General features: G+C 44.2%; 2 protein-coding genes across 7 annotated transcripts in view; one reads left to right on the forward strand and one right to left on the reverse strand.

The window, feature by feature from the left end:
- TSHR (thyroid stimulating hormone receptor) overlaps positions 1 to 10,595 on the reverse strand; it is a 51,098-nt gene extending 40,503 nt beyond the window's left edge. The window contains exons 1-2 of the mRNA XM_028718273.2: positions 10,193 to 10,595; positions 6,462 to 6,784 (exon numbers count right to left, since the gene is read on the reverse strand). Coding sequence (XP_028574106.2) covers positions 6,462 to 6,637 — 176 coding nt within the window. The 5' untranslated portion in view covers positions 6,638 to 6,784; positions 10,193 to 10,595. The remainder of the gene's footprint in view (positions 1 to 6,461; positions 6,785 to 10,192) is intronic.
- Positions 10,596 to 14,573: 3,978 nt separating this feature from the next.
- Positions 14,574 to 19,428, forward strand: part of CEP128 (centrosomal protein 128) — a 190,556-nt gene continuing 185,701 nt past the window's right edge. For 2 of the 6 annotated variants that reach the window (XM_028718281.2, XM_028718289.2), the window contains exon 1: positions 14,579 to 14,782. The gene's annotated coding sequence lies outside the window, so the exon portion shown is untranslated. Of the gene's footprint in view, positions 14,783 to 19,428 lie in introns of all 6 variants that reach the window. The other 4 variants (XM_077925062.1, XM_028718307.2, XM_028718298.2 and 1 more) reach the window with 4 other exon arrangements.

Raw genomic sequence — 19,428 nt, forward strand, 5'->3', positions numbered from 1 at the left:
TCTCTTCGTCTTGCGGTTTTTTCATCTTGCGAAGCACGGCTATTAGCGGCTTAGCGGCTATTAACGGCTTAGCGGCTATTAACGGCTTAGCGGCTTTAAGAAAAAGGAAACAAACTCGCAAGAACTCGCAAGACGTTTCGTCTTGCGAAGCAAGCCCATAGGGAAATTCGTCTTGCGGAACGACTAAAAAAACGGAAAACCCTTTCGTCTAGCGAGTTTTTCGTCTTGTGAGGCATTCGTCTTGCGGGGCACCACTGTATGCTGATCATAACCAATTTTCTCCAGCACATACTTCACCGCTTCATAGTTCTCCTTCAGTGTAGTTGAGTGAGCCAGGGGTATAGAGGCAAACTGGTTGCCGTTGTGTAGCAGAACACATTTCAGTGATTGCTTGCTGCTGTCAATGAACAGTCTCCAATCTTTGGGTTCGTACTGTGGCACTCCAAGCTTGAGCAGAAGCTGCACAATATCTGCACAGTACACCAAGTCCTTCTCTTCCGAGAAAAAACGGAGGTACTCTTGATGCCTGTTGCGCAAGAAGCTGATACGAGCACTGTCAGAGAGGAGGTTTTTCCCCTTCAATCTGGATGCCAACAGTTCGACAGAGTCCTTTGACAAGCTGAGGTCGCGAATTAGATCATTCAACTCCTTTTGGGAAAATGGATGTGGAGCATCACCTTCAAGAACCACTTCTTCTTCATGTCCTTCAACACTGGAGGCATCTTCGTCACTAATGTCAGGAAGTTCTCCGAAGATAGGCACTGGAATTTCATCACAATGAGTTACAGGACGACGTGCTGATTGAAGATCAGGATACTTTGTGGGGCGGCTGCCCCATTAACTTAGTTTTGATCCCCCAACTTTATGCTTTGCTGGACCAATTTATGGAAGATTTCGAGGTTTTATGACTTCAAACTGATCCCTTTTCGACATAATCACCCAGAACTATCGGACCTGAATACTTCTTGTCATTAAAATAATAATTTCCAATCAAAACAATTATTTGACAAGGCATTTTACCCCCACCAACTTCTTCTAAAATGCTCCACACAAGCGCACATGTGAACAAAAACGTAAAAAAAGACATGTGGCCATAGCTCAAAAACTTGACCTGATTGAGCAAAACCAATGGGATTTTTGGATTCAGCGCATCAGATTCATCCTAAATCAGCTGAAAAAACACAGACAACAAATTTGTTGTTGACCAGTGTAATAGAATTGTGTTGTTTTTTGGGTGAGTTTATATTTTAATTTTTATTTGGTTCGCTTTCTTCTTTTACCTTATTTCTTACATGTTATTGAATTATGTTTCTGATTAAAGAAAAACTTTTTTTTAAAAAAAGGATAAAATATTAGAATTTTACTGTTGTACATTTATAGCCCACCTTTCCTTACATTTTAAGGGTTTACAACAACCCTTTGAGATAGGCAAAGCTAGGAGATCGTTCCTAACCCAGGTTTACCCAATGAGCTTCATGGGCGAGTGGACATTTGAACCATGTCCTGGTCCAATGCTCTTAACCGCTGCACCTCACTGCTTCTCTATTGCTGGACACCCAAGGCTTATAAGGATTCAAAGTGACTCGTCTCCCACACCTGAGTTACTTGTAGAGGGGCTCACAAAACATCCCAGAGTAATCCTGCTATTTAGTTGTAAACGTTTTTCCCAGTATGTGTAGGCAAAGCTCTGGGCATTTATGATGATGATGATTAATTTCAGAAGGGGGCAAAAAAGCCTTATAAAAGCTAAGAAAAGCAAAAAAATAATAATAATTAGGATCATAACTAGATGGATTTTGAGGCCACCTATGCAGTCAGCCATACAAGAGAGCACATGGCTGAGATCCAACAGTAGCTGAAAACAGTGCTTTCAAAAGTCATCCTGACCCAGCTTAAATGAAGCTCTGTGTAATTTTATGTAAGATAAGCTAAACCTAAGCTCTGTTTTCAGATGTTGAGGAAGGTATTTCTACTTCATTTGCCTCTAATTCCTCATTCAATGATTGGCTGCCAAAGAGCTTTATGGTGGCATCACTAGCGCAGATATTCATAACTACTCGGAAGTACCAATTCCAACAAATGAGACCCTTTCTGATTGCATATCGGTACTTCACAGCTGCACCCCAACCTGTTTGTTTCCTGTTTGTTGCAATGGAAGCTGTAATTGCTTTAACTTTAACAAAATGAAACCCTTGATCCTGTCTGAGGACAAGGTATAAACAAGTGTACCAATTAAAATCTCAACAGAGATAAAATCAGTTTGCAAACTATTCAGCTATATCATCAGCTGGACTGAAAGGACATAGGATTTCCAGAAAAGTACATAATAGAGATTAATGCTCTTACTGGCCTTAAAAAACCAAACACAAATTCACCCATTACCATGGCTACACAATGGGTACCACTTGGCAAGTAGATGGAGCTAATGGTTGTGTTATGAAGAAGTGGCACTGAGATACAGTGCAAATGGGGCAAAATTTATGTTCCATACGAATGTTTGGGTGGGTACAGGCTCAAACATCTATTCCTAAACTCCAAAAGGACTTGTCATGCGGAATCATTTAACAACTGTGAGATTAAACGACAGCTACCACCTATGTTGGGACTTACGATAGCAAGATAAAATGACAAACAATTTCAAACTATGTTAAGTCCCTCTTTATTTTGAAAAAAAAAATCATTTCATCTAACATAAGTCAACATGGTTGGATATTTATGCAGCACAGCCAAATCATTTCTCAGCATCAAATACTAGGTGCTAAAAGTCCATGAAACAGAAGCGCAGGATAATTCAGAATTCCAGCAGGAGAAAAGCAGTTATGACGTCCTGACATTAAAGAAACTTCAAGTGCCCCATGTTGGCGGCCCCTGCCTAGACACCATAGGTAGCAGTGAATTTGAGTTAAAGTGGACTTTCCCAGTATGCTTAACTTGTTTATGTGTAAGTAAAGCACATATCACCAAACTGTGGTAAGCCTCTGGTGATCTCATTCCAAAGAAAGCAGAACCCGTGCCCTTGGAGTTCTCATTGCTTGCATAATTTGGGAAGAGTTTAATGCAAAGGCATAAGATATTTGCTAAGGCTCACACAAACATTGTGAAGCACAACGTGCAACATTAGGTTTGCAACTGACCATTTTCAACAGTAATACAAACACTATGTAAATCCAGTAGAGCAGCATATTCAGCATAAACTAGTACTAAGTGAAGCATAACAGCAGATCCACTTAAACAAGATTCAAATAAGTAACAAAAGAATTTCATATACTTAGAGCTGATGGTGCTAATCAGTGTAATGGCTAGATAATTTTGGTCTGCCATCTCGAATCAAAATGGCAGCTGGCAACCAAACGTTGACAAAGACTGTCACCTCCACCTCATGAATCCTTGTGCACAGTTTGGCAATGATATCTCAAGAAGGGGCCGAACTTATTCCCAAAAAACAGGCAAAAGTCACCACAAAGTGACATTTCAGTTCACCATTGGGGTTCAAAAGGGTGCCTGGCATTCAAACACTGACAACGACCACTGCCCCTACCTTGGAAGCCCTTGTACTGAGTTTGGCAATGATATATTGAGAGGCAGCCAAAGCCACAGAGAACAGATGGACAGACAAACCACTTTCCAAAATACATAATATAAAAATAAATTTATTTTTTGCATCTCCATCCCTGCTGCACTTATGGGCAATTTGTCATCATTTTCATGATGCATCACTCAAAAATACATTGGGAGTGGAAGGCTAATCTGGAATGATTATAAAAAACTGTAGACAAACTCTTCAAACCTTTCTGGGGCAATTATAAGCAACTTGAAAAAGAAACTAATTAGTGCTGGAGTTTTCGGCGGTAAAGTACATCTCCCTCCATTCCTGAGCTTTATTGTTGCTTAAAAAACTGCTTCACAGGCCCTGGAGTCTGAGCAGACACAATAAGCAGAACTTGAATGGTCAGCTGTTTAAAATGTTTTAGAAAAGATTCATTATGGTAGAATTGAAAGACCACGGCAAAAAAAAAGCTAAAATAAAAAAAAGCTAAGTATATAATGTAAAAGCACTATCCTGTTTCTAGTCCTGTTCATCAACATCTTCATACACTTGCTTTTAGAAAAAACAAAGCTGTGTTCCAAACTTAAAAGTAACAGAACATAAAGATACTTTTTAGTAACCATCAGCTCTTAGGTCGCTACACAGCCCAATGCAGGGAATCAATCATATTATCAATTTGAAGGTCATCATTATCAGAAACTAAAAAAAGCAGTTAGTTCTTTGGTAAAAGTTAATTAATTCTCTAGTGTAATGACAAACCATGGCTAGTTATTTCAAACAAAAACTGAAGCAAACCTCAGGCTCACATGTTCCTCCCTCCCTTTCCTCCTAGTCTGCAAACAAGGTGGGGGGGGGAGATTTATTTACGGTAATTTATAAATTGTCTTCCACATGAGTCTTACGAACATACCATTAAAAATCTAAAACAAATTTTTAAAAGAGCGCCAAAGTCCAACTAAATGTAAGTTGAAAAACAATGCAAAGAGCCAAGGGAGAGACTTTTGCATCTTGCAAAGAAAGATGTACAGTGATACCTCAGGTTACAAATGCTTCGTGTTACAAACACTTCAGATTACAAACTCTGCTAACCCGGAAGTAGTACCTCAGGTTGAGAACTTTGCCCCAGGATGAGAATGGAAATCGCGTGCCGGGGCCAGTCCCCATTAGCGAAAGTGTGCCTCAGGTTAAGAATGGTTTCGGGTTAAGAATATCATCATCATCATCATCATCATCATCATCATCATCATAATTTATTATTTATACCCCGCCCATCTGGCTGGGCCTCCCCAGCCACTCTGGGCGGCTTCCATAGAAACCAAAAATACACTAAAATATCACACGTTAAAAACTTCCCTGAACAGACCTCCGGAACAAATTAAGTTCATAAGCCGAGGTACCATTGTATTCAGAAAGATGTATTCAAAAGAAAAATGTATTCAGTTGTTTCTGGAAGGTAGAAATAACAGGTGCCTGTCATGTATCCATACTAAAAAGTCACAGCTTTCCACAAACCGGAGCAGCCACTCTGAAAGCTTTGCTCCTAGTTACTCTGAGATTAAGAACATTACATTCATTGTGTGCAACAAGCCACAATTCCCATTTTGTTTGAATATGAGAAACTGTTTTATTTTATTTGCAAAACAGGATATAAAACCAGGGTCTAGTTTGTACAAGCTGCAGTTTCCTGTATTCAGACAAGATGACAAACTGTGCTTTGTAGCAAACCATGAATGTAAGCTTCTAACCCCTCCCACTGTGTGAAAAGAAAGGGAAGGAGGGAGCATGTGAGCCTGAGGCTGCCTGCAGGTCTTTCACGTAAATCATGGTTTCTCATTACATCCAAACTGGGTCTCTGTTTAGTGTACTGCAAAATTGTCTTAGTTTCTTATGGCAACTTGAAGTAGGGGTCCCTAAGCGTTTTTTGAGAGTGCTGTCAGCAGCATCACAAAATGGCTGCCTTGATGGCATGCATGTTGACAAAATGGCTGCTGTGATGGGAGTGACCAGTCACAAAACACCCACATAGCAGAAGGTGAACTGGTGAGACCGGGATTCAAGTAGCATGCCTAAGAATATGAGGAAGGAGTGGGGTCTGAGCCCCAAAACACAAAACCACTCCTTTGAATGCCCAGCCTTCTGCTCCAGCACCAATTTCATAAAATACCATTCCCCTACCCCCCCCCCCCCATTTTGTGCTTTGTCAGGCCAACCTTGAACAAAACGTCTTAGTGCTCTTGCTCAATGGTTATTGACAAGCAAAACCCAGGGCCAGGGCAGACATCATTTTTGTAAACCCCACATTTGTTGTGATAACGGGGTTTAAGGACTGTAGGACACATTCAGGAAAGGGATGGTGAGCTTGACTCTTCAGCTCTTCTGCACTGTGGCAAACACCCTCTTTCCGTCTCAAAACATTCATTCCCAGCCAGACTCACTTCTGGGTTTAGATCTTAACTGTTAGCGTGGCTGAGAAGACTTTTAAGATGACTTACGGAGGGGTTTGCACAGGATAATAGCCAATTCCCTTCCACTCAGCAATTATCTCCAGCACAGAGGTCACCACCCCATACCCTACATTAGCATCACACAGTAAATATGGCATGGGTCCCACATAACAAATTGTTCTGCTCCCCCAAAGCCACCAGATCAGGACCACGACACGATGGAAGAGAGCTTGACCCTTTCCTCCATGCTGTTTTGCTGCGCTCCACAGACCCACCCATACACACATTCAAAAAAGCTGCTGCTTCACACCTGCTACTAGGTGAGACTCAATGAATGGGTCCTGTCAGTGGAATCCCTGCATGAGAAATTCTACATGTGCAATGCGATTTCCCTTTCCTCCTCCCCCTGTGCCCCTGAAATAGACTGGGGGTTGGGGTGGGAGAGACATATATAAGTCCCATATACTCACAAAGTCTTGGTGCCCCGTGGGAGGTTGGGGATGAAATATATCTCTCTGCAGGTGACTTTGAAGCGGTCCCAATCCGAGCAGTCACAGAGGGACGAAGGGCACAGTTCCGTGCCTCTACTTATCAGTCCCGTTTCCAGCAAGAGCAGGAGCTGAAGGAACTCTGGTACCCACAGCATCTTCCTGAGCCTATTGTGGAAACGACTTCATTGCCCTGTGCAGCTCTTCTCCGCAGAGAGAGAAGACACGACCACAGTTCCTTTCCTTGGGAACAGAATAGAGGGAATCTGCTGTTTCTTCAGAAAACCACGTTCACCTGATGCTCCCTAAAAGGAAACAGGGTGTAATAAGCAAAAGTATAGAAAGATGTTACAGGCAGTAGACAAATCCCTTTCAACTTCCTCCATGCCAAATCTACCAGGTACTATCTCATCCTTTCCCACCCTCCCATCTCAATGGGTGATCTATTTTCTTTTCTTTCTTTTTTACTGCTATGTGGTCCCCAGGTGCAGGAAAAAGTTTTCTTCCTCAAGCAGAAAGTTTGTCTGCAACAAGAAGTGGTACAGCCAGGGCTGGACTTTTGTGGCTGAAGTCCAGCGTCCCACACATAGCCTGTCCCCCTGAAATGAGCACTCAGACAGCAGCAGATGGGGGGGGGGGTGTGGCATAGCAAACAGGTCCAGTGTCAATACCTGTGCAGGGATGGGTGCACTCTGGGGCCCAGCAGAAATGACATTACCCCAACACCCCAATATAGATGTTCATTTCATTATTTTTACTTTCAAAACAGATTATCCTTTTCTACAACAAAATCTGGTTTGCTCCCTAGTCAACGTATGTACCATCAAGGCTGCAGAAGCAGGCATCGTTTATTCCTGTGGGTGCGATGGTACTATAATGTAAAATGCAGAACTGCACGTGCTCAGAGTATTATTATTTTTCAGGACTGGTAAACCTTTTGGGTTTTGGTTCTAACACACAACAGGTAAAGGTAAAGGGACCTCTGACCATTAGGTCCAGTCGTGACCGACTCTGGGGTTGCGGCGCTCATCTCGCTTTATTGGCCAAGGGAGCCGACGTACAGCTTCCGGGTCATGTGGCCAGCATGACTAAGCCGCTTCTGGCGAACCAGAGCAGCGCACGGAAACACCATTTACCTTCCCGCCAGAGTGGTACCTATTTATCTACTTGCACTTTGATGTGCTTTCAAACTGCTAGGTTGGCAGGAGCAGGGACCGAGCAACGGGAGCTCACCCCGTCGCGGGGATTCAAACCACCGACCTTCTGATCGGCAAGTCCTAGGCTCTGTGGTTTAGACCACAGCGCCACCCGCGTCCCTAACACACAACAGAAACAGCTGTAAACTGGAGATAAATTTTAGCTTTGCGTGCTTCACATATGGTCATCTAAAGGGAAGAGGCATAACTTCTTTTTAAGTCCAATGTCTAAACTTACCTAGCTGAACCATAGGCATGGGCATAGCCGGGGGGGGGGGGAGGGGGGCAGCTGCTCCCCCTAGATCAAGTAAAACAATAGAAATACTTAGCTAACTGACCAGGCACGATGACGCCCATGACCATTGGTTAATAAAGTTAACTGACCCAGAAAAATCAGCAGACAAAATGCTCTTGTACAGAATTTGCTTCCTTAAACTTTATTACACTGGATATTCTCTCCTCACTTTTCCAGCCACAGGCAGATCCCTCTCCCTTCCCCGAACCTGATCTTTATAACAATCTCAAGTCTGCCCTATACATCACTCACTCACTCACTCACTCACTCACTCCATACCCTCTCACTGTAAGTGCCATCTTTCAATATTCTCTCTCTTCTCTGCACGACTGTCTTTTCATAGAAGGGATTCTCTTTGTACAAAATAAACAAGAGGCATTTGAGAATTCTAGTATTGTGTTGTCTCAGAAAAAAGAAGTGTTAGTTCTATCATAGATTATATTATTGTGCTAGCTATATAAATATGCCTCACTGTGGGCATTATATATGATCAAGCAGATAAGAACTAGCTACAAGAGCAAATGACCCATGAATTAAATTACTTGCTTTGGATGCAGAAAGGAGATTGTTCAAATTAAGTAAAATGCAAAAATTTACTATCAGATAGTTCTGAGAATCTAGGGCAAACTAGATTAATTTTAAATTCACCCAAGTTGGCTAAGTAGCTTATTATCCAATTTGCAAGAAAATCTGTGAAATTTTCAACCTTTAGAAAGATGATGAGGGATCTGATTATTCTTCTATTTTTGAGATATGGAAGAATACAAAATGAGATGTTGGACAGAGATCTAAGATGGTTTGAATGTTCGAAAGTGAGGACATGGGTAACAAACAATAGATTAAGAGGTGGAGAATTAGTTATTAATGTAACAAGACACAAACTTTCCAAAATATGTAGACTGATAAAACTAAAATATGGACCGAAACAAGTATATGCACATGACTTTGAGACTTAGATATTCCAGTACTTTTGAAATAATGCATATTTCTAGAAAGAAGATCACTAATCTTGTTTATACAAATATGAGAGAAATTTATTTTAGACATTGGTGATACAATGGTGTATGCTTCTCAAGAAACTATGTAAATGAATAACAAGTATATTCCAAGCTGTTGAAAAAGTAAATCCCAAGTGCGTAGGCATATTTATTTGTGGTGGATCTATCAGAGGCAAATAATGTTGGCAAGATATTTGGAAAAGAGTGGAACAATGTCATTTGAGATTATTCTTCATCAACAAATATTAAGAATAGAAGTCCTCAACATGTGGAAATTACCGACTTCAATTATTGCTTATATGGCTATTGTAGCTTGGATATAATACACTAAGAGTTAGAAATAGGGAAAAAAACACCTTAAATGATGAATAACTTCCCAAACCTTGGAACCATATGGTGATGTAAAAGTTAATGCCGATGTCATGAAAGGGAGAAAAAGGCTTAACATGCTTAGTCACATATAGTATTATTTCCCATTATCGCAGTAGGGAACTGAAAACAGATTTTTATAAACAAACTTTCTTGGCGTGTTATAAAACATATAGTGCAACCCTATGCATGCTTACTCGGAAGTAAGTGCCTCTATGTTCAATGGGATTTACTCCCATCCATGTGGATAGTAGACAGTGAGTTATATATGCAGATTTAGTTTAAGTGAATCACAATTTTAAATAACAAGTAAGTTTGACAGGATTCCCATAACACAGGGCACAGCGGCAATTATTCTCCCAAAGACTGACTTCCCCAGACTGCAAACCCTCCATCCTCTGCCTCCTCAAAAGTTGAAATCACTACAGAAAACTCCCAACGGTGTGTTTTGTTTGTATGTTTTGGCAAGGCGTCTCAGGGCACCTTTAACATCTGCATGCCCAACAGAAATTCAACAGGTGGAGCTTTTCCTGCCATGGAGATGTAGTCATCTTTTCTGTGGAATCTTTCCCTGCTGAACTCATCTTTTGCACTCAGGAAGTAACACCCCCCCCCTCCCCGTTTGAACCGTCTCCTATCAGATTCACCTCCTATAGATATGAAGGAACCCCTCCCTTAAATCTTCACCTGTTGAATTCATCTTCCGTAAATTATCTCCCCGTTGTATCTTCACGTGTGTATGTGTGTTACGTGTGTGTAAATTTCCCTTGGGAGAACCGTCACTTGTCTGAATTCCCCTTCGGCAGTTTTTTGTTTTGGGGGGGGGGCGGAATCTCCGCTGTTGAATCTCTCTACCTGTTGAATGTCCCATCTTGGCCACGCTGCTGCGAAAGGCGTCCAGGAGCCTTGCCGTGGACGTGCCATGCAATCCCCGGCGCTGCCTCCTGCGGATCTAACGGCAGGCTGCTCCCCTAAGAAGCAACCCGCGGGTGTTCCCACGAGCGCCCGGGGAACCCCCTTCCTTCCCGGGCGCCTAAGTAGCCCCAAGAGAGGGATCGCGCTCCGCCTCACCGGGACTCCAAACCTCGCGCGGACCACGGGCTCCGGCGTCCTCTCCTCCCGTCTGGGAACCGGGCGGCAAGATGCTCAGGAGATCCTTCCCAAGCCCCATCCCATCCCGGCCCCGCCAGCCACTCAAGTGCGGGACCTTTGCAAGAAGTCCGCGACTCCGCGCCGAATCAGAGCATCCCACGCTCCGGAGTTCCGACGGCTTCAGGGCCTGCCCTCCGTTGCCATCTCGTGGCGGCTGCCGAGACTACGCGAAGCAGAAAGCCCCTCTGAAAAGAAAAGCAGGGGGGAACTCTCCTTCAGCCGCTAAACAAGCTATATAGCTTAAGGTCCCACTCTCTTGCCCCCCCCCCCAAAAAAAAATTAAAAGAAAAAAATGTGGGTGTACATTTCCAAAATGTAAGATAAAAAACCAAATAAAATAAAACCTACATACTGCAACAGTGGCAAATGGCTTTAGATACCTATTAGGTCCATAAATTACCATATAGCATTTATTCAACACGACAAGTTGTTGTTGACAAAGGACAGCTGGACATATAAAGGGCCCCATTACCTTCAGGAGCTTAGGGCCTCATCAAACCTAAATCTGGCCCTGCCTCCAAGGGTCCCTATTTTCCAGGGACAGTCCTAGATGTACAGAAGTCATCCCAGTTTCTGATTTGATTCTGGAATGTCCCGCTTTTCCTTAGGGCATCCCCATTTTCACCAGAGAAATCTTGGAAGGTATTCTTCTCCTTCTTATTTATTGAATTTATATTCTGCCCTCTACCTGGGGGTCTCAGGGTGGTTCACAGAATAAAATCAAGGTATAGATCAAGGTATGGAGTTATGCAACGCCCCCCCCCCCAGCCAATGAGATAAGCAAGTCCTGTATAATAATAATAATAATAATAATAATAATAATAATAATAATAATAATAATAATAATTATTATTTATTATTTGTACCCCGCCCATCTGGCTGGGTTTCCCCAGCCACTCTGGGCGGCTTCCATAGAAACCAAAAAACACTAAAATATCATACATTGAAAACTTCCCAGAACAGGGCTGCCTTAAGATGTCTTCTGAATGTCGGGTAGTTGTTTATCGTTATGACATCTGATGGGAGGGTGTTCCACAGGGCGGGCGCCACTACCGAAAAGGCCCTCTGCCTAGTTCCCTGTAGCTTTGCTTCTCGCAATGAGGGAACCGCCAGAAGGCCCTCGGCGCTGGACCTCAGCGTCCGGGCAGAACGATGGGGGTGGAGACGCTCCTTCAGGTATACTGGGCCGAGGCCGTTTAGGGCTTTAAAGGTCAACACCAGCACTTTGAATTGTGCTCGGAAACGTACTGGGAGCCAATGTAGGTCTTTCAAGACCGGTGTTATGTGGTCTCGGCGGCCGCCCCCAGTCACCAGTCTAGCTGCCGTATAGGGAAGTGTTTTAATGTTTAATGTTTAATTTTGTTTTTATATGTGTTGGAAGCCACCCAGAGTGGCTGGGGAAACCCAGTCAGATGGGCAGGGTATAAATAATAAAATTGTTGTTGTTGAATAGGATGTCACTAATTTCATTGGAGAAATTTTGGAGGGTATGGCAGCTCCGCTGACCCGCCTAGAAGGGTTGTTTTTTAATGATTGATCAGAGAGTAGTTTACATCTGGCCTTTCCACATGCCAGAGTACTCATGGTGGCCAAAAACATTCAAATAACAGTAAACAGGGCTGACCCATCCATTAGGCAGGCTGAAGCCACTGCCTCAGGTGGCGGAAGTCCCTAAGACAGCACTCCTGAGGGCCTTCCCTGCTGCTAGCATTGATGCCGATTGGTAGGGGCGGAAAAGCAGGCCATGGGGGTGGCAAGGCACAATTGCAATTTCCTGCAGGCAATTCCACTCAAGGGATGGCTTCAACAGTTTTGGCCATCCATCTTGCTCTTCCCATTCAACCTCTTCAACTTTCAATGAACTTACATGAAGGATAAATTAATTATCAAGGGAGCAGCTGGTTAAGACCTTTAAGTGTCTTTCAGCCCTAACAATACAGTGCATCCTCCTTCCAGCTTATCTTTGCTCTTTTTAGAAACAAAATCCATCAGAGAGAAGTGAGGCCTGGCAACAAATCTTGCAATGTGGAGATTTCTTGTCCCGTGCCTCTTTTGGGATACTCCCATTATGTTTCCCCTATCACCTGGTTTTCTGCCTCCCTGTGCAGGAAGTTAAGCCTGCTGATGTCTCTCTGTTGTGAACCAGTTGGGCATAGAGCATGGGTATGGGGGCTGGATCCAGCCCAATCGCCTTCTAAATCCGGCCCGTGGACAGTCTGAGAATCAGCGTGTTTTTACATGAGTAGCATGTGTCCTTTTATTTAAAATGCACCTCTGGGTTATTTGTGGGTCATAGGAATTCGTTCACCACCCCCAATATAATCCGGCCCCCCACAAGGTCTGAGGGACAGTGGACCGGCCCCCAGCTGAAAAAGTTTGCTGACCCCTGGCATAGAGGTTAGAGTGTGAAAACTAGGACCCAGGAGACCAGAGTTCAAATCCCCACTTGGTCATGAAGCTCACTGGGCAACTTTGGGCCAGTCACTGCCTCTCAGCCTGACCTCCTTCACAGGATCGTTGTGCGGATTAAATGAGGAGGTAGAGAACTGTGTATGCTACGTCGAGTTCCTTGGAAGAAAGGTGGGATACAATAAATAAAATACATGAAAGGTGCACCTGGATGTAGAGAAAATTCTTTGGCAGAGGCATTCATGCGATTGATGTCTGAAAATAATTGGGGCTTTTTGGCGCTATTATTATTATAGTGCATATACAGTATGCCAAAATGGCTTCTAAGTGGTTTAAGTAAAGGTAAAGGTACCCCTGCCCGTAAGGGCCAGTCTTGACAGACTCTAGGGTTGTGCGCCCATCTCACTCAAGAGGCCGGGGGCCAGCGCTGTCCGGAGACACTTCCGGGTCACGTGGCCAGCGTGACAAGCTGCATCTGGCGAGCCAGAGCCGCACACGGAAACGCCGTTTACCTTCCCGCCAGAGCGGTACCTATTTATCTACTTGCACCCGGGAGTGCTTTCGAACTGCTAGGTTGGCAGGCGCTGGGACCGAGCAACGGGAGCGCACCCCGCCGCGGGGATTCGAACTGCCGACCTTTCGATCGGCAAGCCCTAGGCGCTGAGGCTTTTACCCACAGCGCCACCCGCTGTTGGTTTACACAACTATAAAATCAGTCCATAATTAAAATATACAACAACATTAGAATGTTTTTAACTGAAATCCGCAATAAAACAATTTTAAAGCATAACCATTAAAACACAGTTAAAACAGTAACATCACAAGTCATTCAGAGGAATGATTGCCTAACAGATGTGTCTTCAGGAGCAGGCGGAATGTCAACTTCACAAGAGGCCACTTCCACTACACAGCAATGTATTTGTGTTGTTATAATGTTGCTGCACTACAGTCTTTATATTGTTGTGAGTTTTGGGGGAGAGAGATTAGGCTATATGATTCCCGAGTCCCTTCTAATTCCTGGATGCAGCAAGGTTTAAAATCTAATGGCGGATCCCATTGTTGAATTAGCCAGGCAAGAGCTATAATGCATGGGTGGTTAGTATAAGAAAGGAAGTTGCTTTGTGCCAGAGGGCAAATGGGTGGGCCCCCTCCCCTGGCTGGTAGTGAGAAAGTCAAAGGCCAGGGCAAGTGTGGGGTGGGGCTAGAAGCAGGCAGAGAAGCCTACGAGTGAGAGCCATTCTAGATTTTTGCTTGAACCCAAAGCTGTGGCAGTGGGAGAAGAAAGCCCTTCTGGGGTATTGGTGAGCTCCTCCATCATAGGCTCAGGTGTGTATATGTGCCAATAAACCATATATCCTAAAGACACCACAGTCTCTGCTGTCCCTCATTCCATGAAACCAACACCCCTGGAATCTCGCACTGCTCCAGAGCTTTGGGTTGCGAGCAACAATAAAATGCTTGCTCGGAATTTGAGCGCTTGCTCCTTTAAGAAGTGGGCGCGGCCTGCCCTCGCGCCGCCGCGCGGCTACGCTAGTTTCCCTGGTCGCGGGCATGGAGCGCTTGCTTGCCGTTCCCAGGAGAAGCTCCGGCGCGGTGCATCATGGGAAGCGTAGTCCCTTCTTTCCTCCACGGCCGAGGCGGCCGGCGGCTCTGCGAACTACGACCCCCATGATGCCGAGCGCCGCGGGGGCCCTGGCGCCCTGAGAGGCCGCTCTTCGCCCGGTGGCAGGGCGGCTAGTTCAAGTTGCCATAGCGGCGGGGTGGGTGGAGGAGCCGGCCGGGTGCCGGGCGGTTGGAGCTGGAGGCGTCCGAGAGCCATGCCCAGGCCCTGAGACGGGACGCAGGGCGAAAGGGCTGATCCCAGCACCGAAGAACGGGAGCCCGGTGAGAGAGATCGGTCTGGGCGGGTGTGGGGTGCTGGGAACCCGGGGGTGGGATCTCCTTGGGCCGACGGGGAGTGGGATCCAGTGCCTGGCTGCCCATGGTGACAGTGGGGTGCAGGTCTAGGGGTGGCTGAAAAGTTCCAGGGGGCCCTCTCCTGTTAACGGCTATTGTGGCACTTTCGAAAAGTGCATGAAAAATAAGCATTGCCTGCCATTTGAGGTGGCTCAAAAGTCAACTGAAGGTGACAGCTGCGGTTAAGTTTCTAGTCCTCTGTGTCTTCCAAGCGCGGCAAGATTCTATTCTGGGCAAAAAGAAAAAAAAAATCCCTTTTCTTAGGGCAGCTGTCTACCAGCTGCATCTAGTGCCCAGGCTGAGACCCTACCTGCCCACAGACTGTCTCGCCAGAGTGGTGCATGCTCTGGTTATTTCCCGCTTGGACTACTGCCATGCGCTCTACGTAGGGCTACCTTTGAAGGTGACCCGGAAACTACAACTAATCCAGAATGCGGCAGCTAGGCTGGTGACTGGGAGTGGCCGCCGAGACCGTATGTAGGTCTTTTAGGACCGAACACTGGTCCTGAAAGACCTACATTGGCTCCCAGTGCGTTTCCGAGCACAATTCAAAGTGTTGGTGCTGACCTTTAAAGCCCTAAATGGCCTTGGTCCTGTATACCTGAAGAAGCGTCTCCACCTCCATCGTTCAGCCTGGACACTGAAGTCCAGCTCTGAGGGGCTGCTGGGGGTTCCCTCACTTCAAGAAGTGAGATTTCAGGGAACCAGACAGAGGGCCTTCTCGGTGGTGGCACCCGCCCTGAGGAACGCCCTCCCATCAGACATTCAGGAAATAAACAAGTATCTGACTTTTAGAAGACCCCTGAAGGCAACCCTGTTTAGGGAAGTTCTTAGTGTTTGATGTTTTGTTGCGTTTTTAATATTATGTTGGGAGCCACCCAGAGTATCTGGGGAACCCCAGCCAGATGGGTGGGGTATAAATAATAAATTATTGTTATTATTATATTATTAGTCATTGCAGCACAGCAGTGTGGTGCTCTTTTAACATTTTTGGCTTCATTTGGCGTGAAGTCTGTTTTCTTCCTCACTCCAGGCCTTATAGCCTTGACCCATAGGCCTGATGGAATGTGGGAATGGTCCAGTCCTAACTAAGCACTTTTGAGGGGCGGGGCTGACTAGTAATCTAATTCAGTATTTTCTGCTCTGTGGTGGCTCTCCGGGATTTCAGTTTCTCCCAGCCCTGTTCAGAGATGTCAGGAATTGAACCTGGGACCTTCTGCATGCAAAGCGGATACCCTACTACCACTTTCACCTACTAGTAAGCCGAGTTAAGGTCTGTTTCCAGGGAGGGCTGCAATTCTGTGTGCTCATAGTTAGGAATATGCCTGACTGAAGGCAATGGGACTTGCAGCTTGGTGCTGTGCATCTGAGGTTTAGCAACTTGAGATGACAGTGGCCAATTATTTTTCTCTGGCTTGTGTTTCAAGGAGGCATAGGGATTGGGAAATAGGGATTTCAAACCTGAAGAGCAATTTAAGCAGTTTGTACAATGCACTTTCATTCAAATACACACACACACACACATTCAGCATGGTGTGAAATATGATGTTTGCAATATGATGTTGGGGTGATACTGGGGTGGGATTGTGTAGTAGCTCTCTGTGGTAGTTGCTGTGCTTCCCTGTCACCGTCTGTAGCACATCCTCTCCCCATACGGAAGTCTGGAATGTTTGTGAGGAACAGGTCTCTGCCCTTACAAGAAAGTTAAAAACATGAAGTGTGTAGATAATTGCCCTTGAATTGAGGCAAGCTTTACAGCTATGGTAAGAAGGGAAAACCCTATATTTCACATGAAGCAGAATAAAATAAGGCTTGATCAACGAAATGGCAGATTTCTGATACTGGACAATGTTTTCTGTCTGTATGAAAGGCTAAGAATAGTATTCAAGTTGTTTCATCACATCCCTTTTCAGCAGTTCCTCTGTGGCTGCATAGAAAGTTTCTATGTTGTGCTTAAAATTTTGGAGCTGCTTGTAATTTAATCACAACGTAGTGCAATATGGACTACAAACGGGTTGCCATGCTGTGGTGTTGTCAAAAAATCTGATCTCTTTTTCCTTTCTCCCTATTTTTTCAATGGTTCTGTTCTGTTCAACTGCATTGACTTAATTCAGAGTGGGTTAAGCAAAAGCTAAAATGTCACAATTGTCACCAAGATCTCTTTTTGACTCAGCTTCCTTTTCCTGTTAATTTCAGGGTAGAGAAGTTGTGGCTTATTCAACTGTTTCAGCACTGTTCCTCACGCAACAGGCTGAAAAATATGTGCCATGTTTCTGATATAAGCCCTGCTTTCTTTATTCTGTTTATGTATGTAGCTCAGTATAGCTTGATCAGGGCAGATACTGTGTCTGCAGAATTGTGGAGCTCCTTGGAAGCTTTACCAGAGGTCCCTCAGTGAGAAGTTCAGTAATGGTATTCCCAAAACTATAGCTTTCCTGCTTCAGTACTGACCTTCCCCTGAATTTACAAGTGTGAGGGTGGTTGGGTGTGTTTTAGATGTTCACATGACAGCTTAAGATTGAAACAGCTAACCAAGGAAGCAACAGCGTGTGAGCAGAGTATGCCCACAGTTCTAAGGTCTTCAGCCGATCTAAGAGCCTGATCTAAGGTGGGTCACAACAGCAGCACTACCACTATACAAATATATGTTTAACATTAAGAAAAAGGTTTCCAAGTGCATGGTTGTGCTAAAGATGGGTTCTGGAGTTGAAAGGGTTCGGTGTGCAGAGTTTCTGTGATAGATTTTCATAGCTAGGTCAATGTGAAAAGTGCTTCTTAAAGAGAAAAGTTAGAAAACGGCTGATCAGAGCAACCAGTGTTCTTTTGCCTGGGAGGAACTTGTTCCTGTTTTTATGATGCTGTTTTACTTTTTTATTATACTGGGGTTTTTTAATGTTAGTTTTGTATACCACTCAGGGATTTTAAAAAAATATTAAGCATCCTAGAAATTCTTTTAAATAATTACTGCATATGTGTGCGTGTATGGGGAATGAGGCAAGCACTGTTTTAAAAAAGACTTTCCCCCAAACTGTTCAAAACACTGTTTTTCTTAAAACAAGAGGAGCAGTTAAAGAAAACTTTAAAGTGGTTGGGTTTTTACCACCACAAGTGTGTGTTTTAAGTACAACTAATGTAGAAGATTCCTAACTCCTTGCATACGATTTCTATCACTGTGTTGTTTTATCAGATCTCTGAAAGATGTTGCCTTAGGTCATTCATCTTTCAAAGATCTGCTAACTAAAATTAGCTTGTGAGCTTTTGAGGACTTTTGGAAATAGTCTATGCTAAGAATGCTAAGGATCCATGGGTCTATTAGGATGCAAGAGTTGCTTTTTGCAAAAATTAAGCCGTAAAAATGGTTTCCACTTAGTAACTTACTGAGGTATGTATAAGATTCATATAAATACATAGTAGAAAATTGTCTTAATTTTGGGATGAATGTATCCCATTCAGCCAACTACTTTGTCCTTCTTCTCTTTTCAATGCTGCCCTTGGCAGTGACTATTAAACAAGCCTTTCTTTTCGCTCTGTAAGAAAGTGGATTCTCTTTAGAACTGAGCTTTTGCTGTTGGGATTGCTGTACTAAAAATAGCAGTTTATAGAAGCTTGAATATATGGCACAGCTGCAAGGTTGGTTGCGCCAGTGAGAAAATACTTGGGACTGGCTGTGTGTCTGGCTGCACCATAATAATGTCACAGTACATGATCTTAAGGATGTGGCACAGACTGGTTACATGTCAGGGTAATGGTTTTAAGTTCAGCATTCATGCCAGGGCAGTTGTTTAAGTTCTGAATTTGGCAAAGCTAAAATCAAAGAAGAAGAAGCAGAAAACTGTCCCGGAGGAAAGTCTGGAAGCCGTAAGTGAGAGCTTTCCTCCTTTGCCATAAAAAATACACAATGGATAGAGATGAATCCTACATGCTACCAGAGATTTTCAGGAACAGAGCAAAGCAATGTGATCGAGTTCATATCATGACAGATCAGGAGCAGAAAATAGGATAGTACCAGAGTTCCCAACACAAATGTGTAGGGATTGGTTGTTCTCTTGCTATCACCCATATGGTTACATCATTTTTATAGAGATCTACACATCTCTACGCGGGTGGCGCTGTGGGACGCGGGTGGCGCTAGGGACGCGGGTGGCGCTGTGGTTAAAAGCCTCAGCGCCTACGGCTTGCCGATCGAAAGGTCGGCGGTTCGAATCCCCGCGGCGGGGTGCGCTCCCGTTGCATCTGTAAAAAGTATTCCCTTTTTACAGATGCTTATTGGTTGGGTGGAGTTCATTGTCTTATGCTGTCAATTGCTTTGAAAATGGTGAAAGTAGAAAAGTGGCATGTAAACTTAAAACATTGGAACAAAAGTATTGTAGGGGCCTCAGTGTGTGTGTGTATTATGTTTGATAGAAGGTCATACCTTACTCCTTCTCAACTCTTGTCTTTGGTTAAAGTTTATTGTTTACTTTGTTCCATAGAATTTATTGGGAGCCAATGGAAGTCAAGCCATCTCTAATCTGCTTATCCTCATCTAGGCATTTGTGGTTTTGTTTGTTTGTTTGTTTGTTTGTTTTTTGGTA

The sequence above is a fragment of the Podarcis muralis genome, chromosome 1 (assembly GCF_964188315.1).
Source record: "Podarcis muralis chromosome 1, rPodMur119.hap1.1, whole genome shotgun sequence".
Taxonomy (NCBI): domain Eukaryota; kingdom Metazoa; phylum Chordata; class Lepidosauria; order Squamata; family Lacertidae; genus Podarcis; species Podarcis muralis.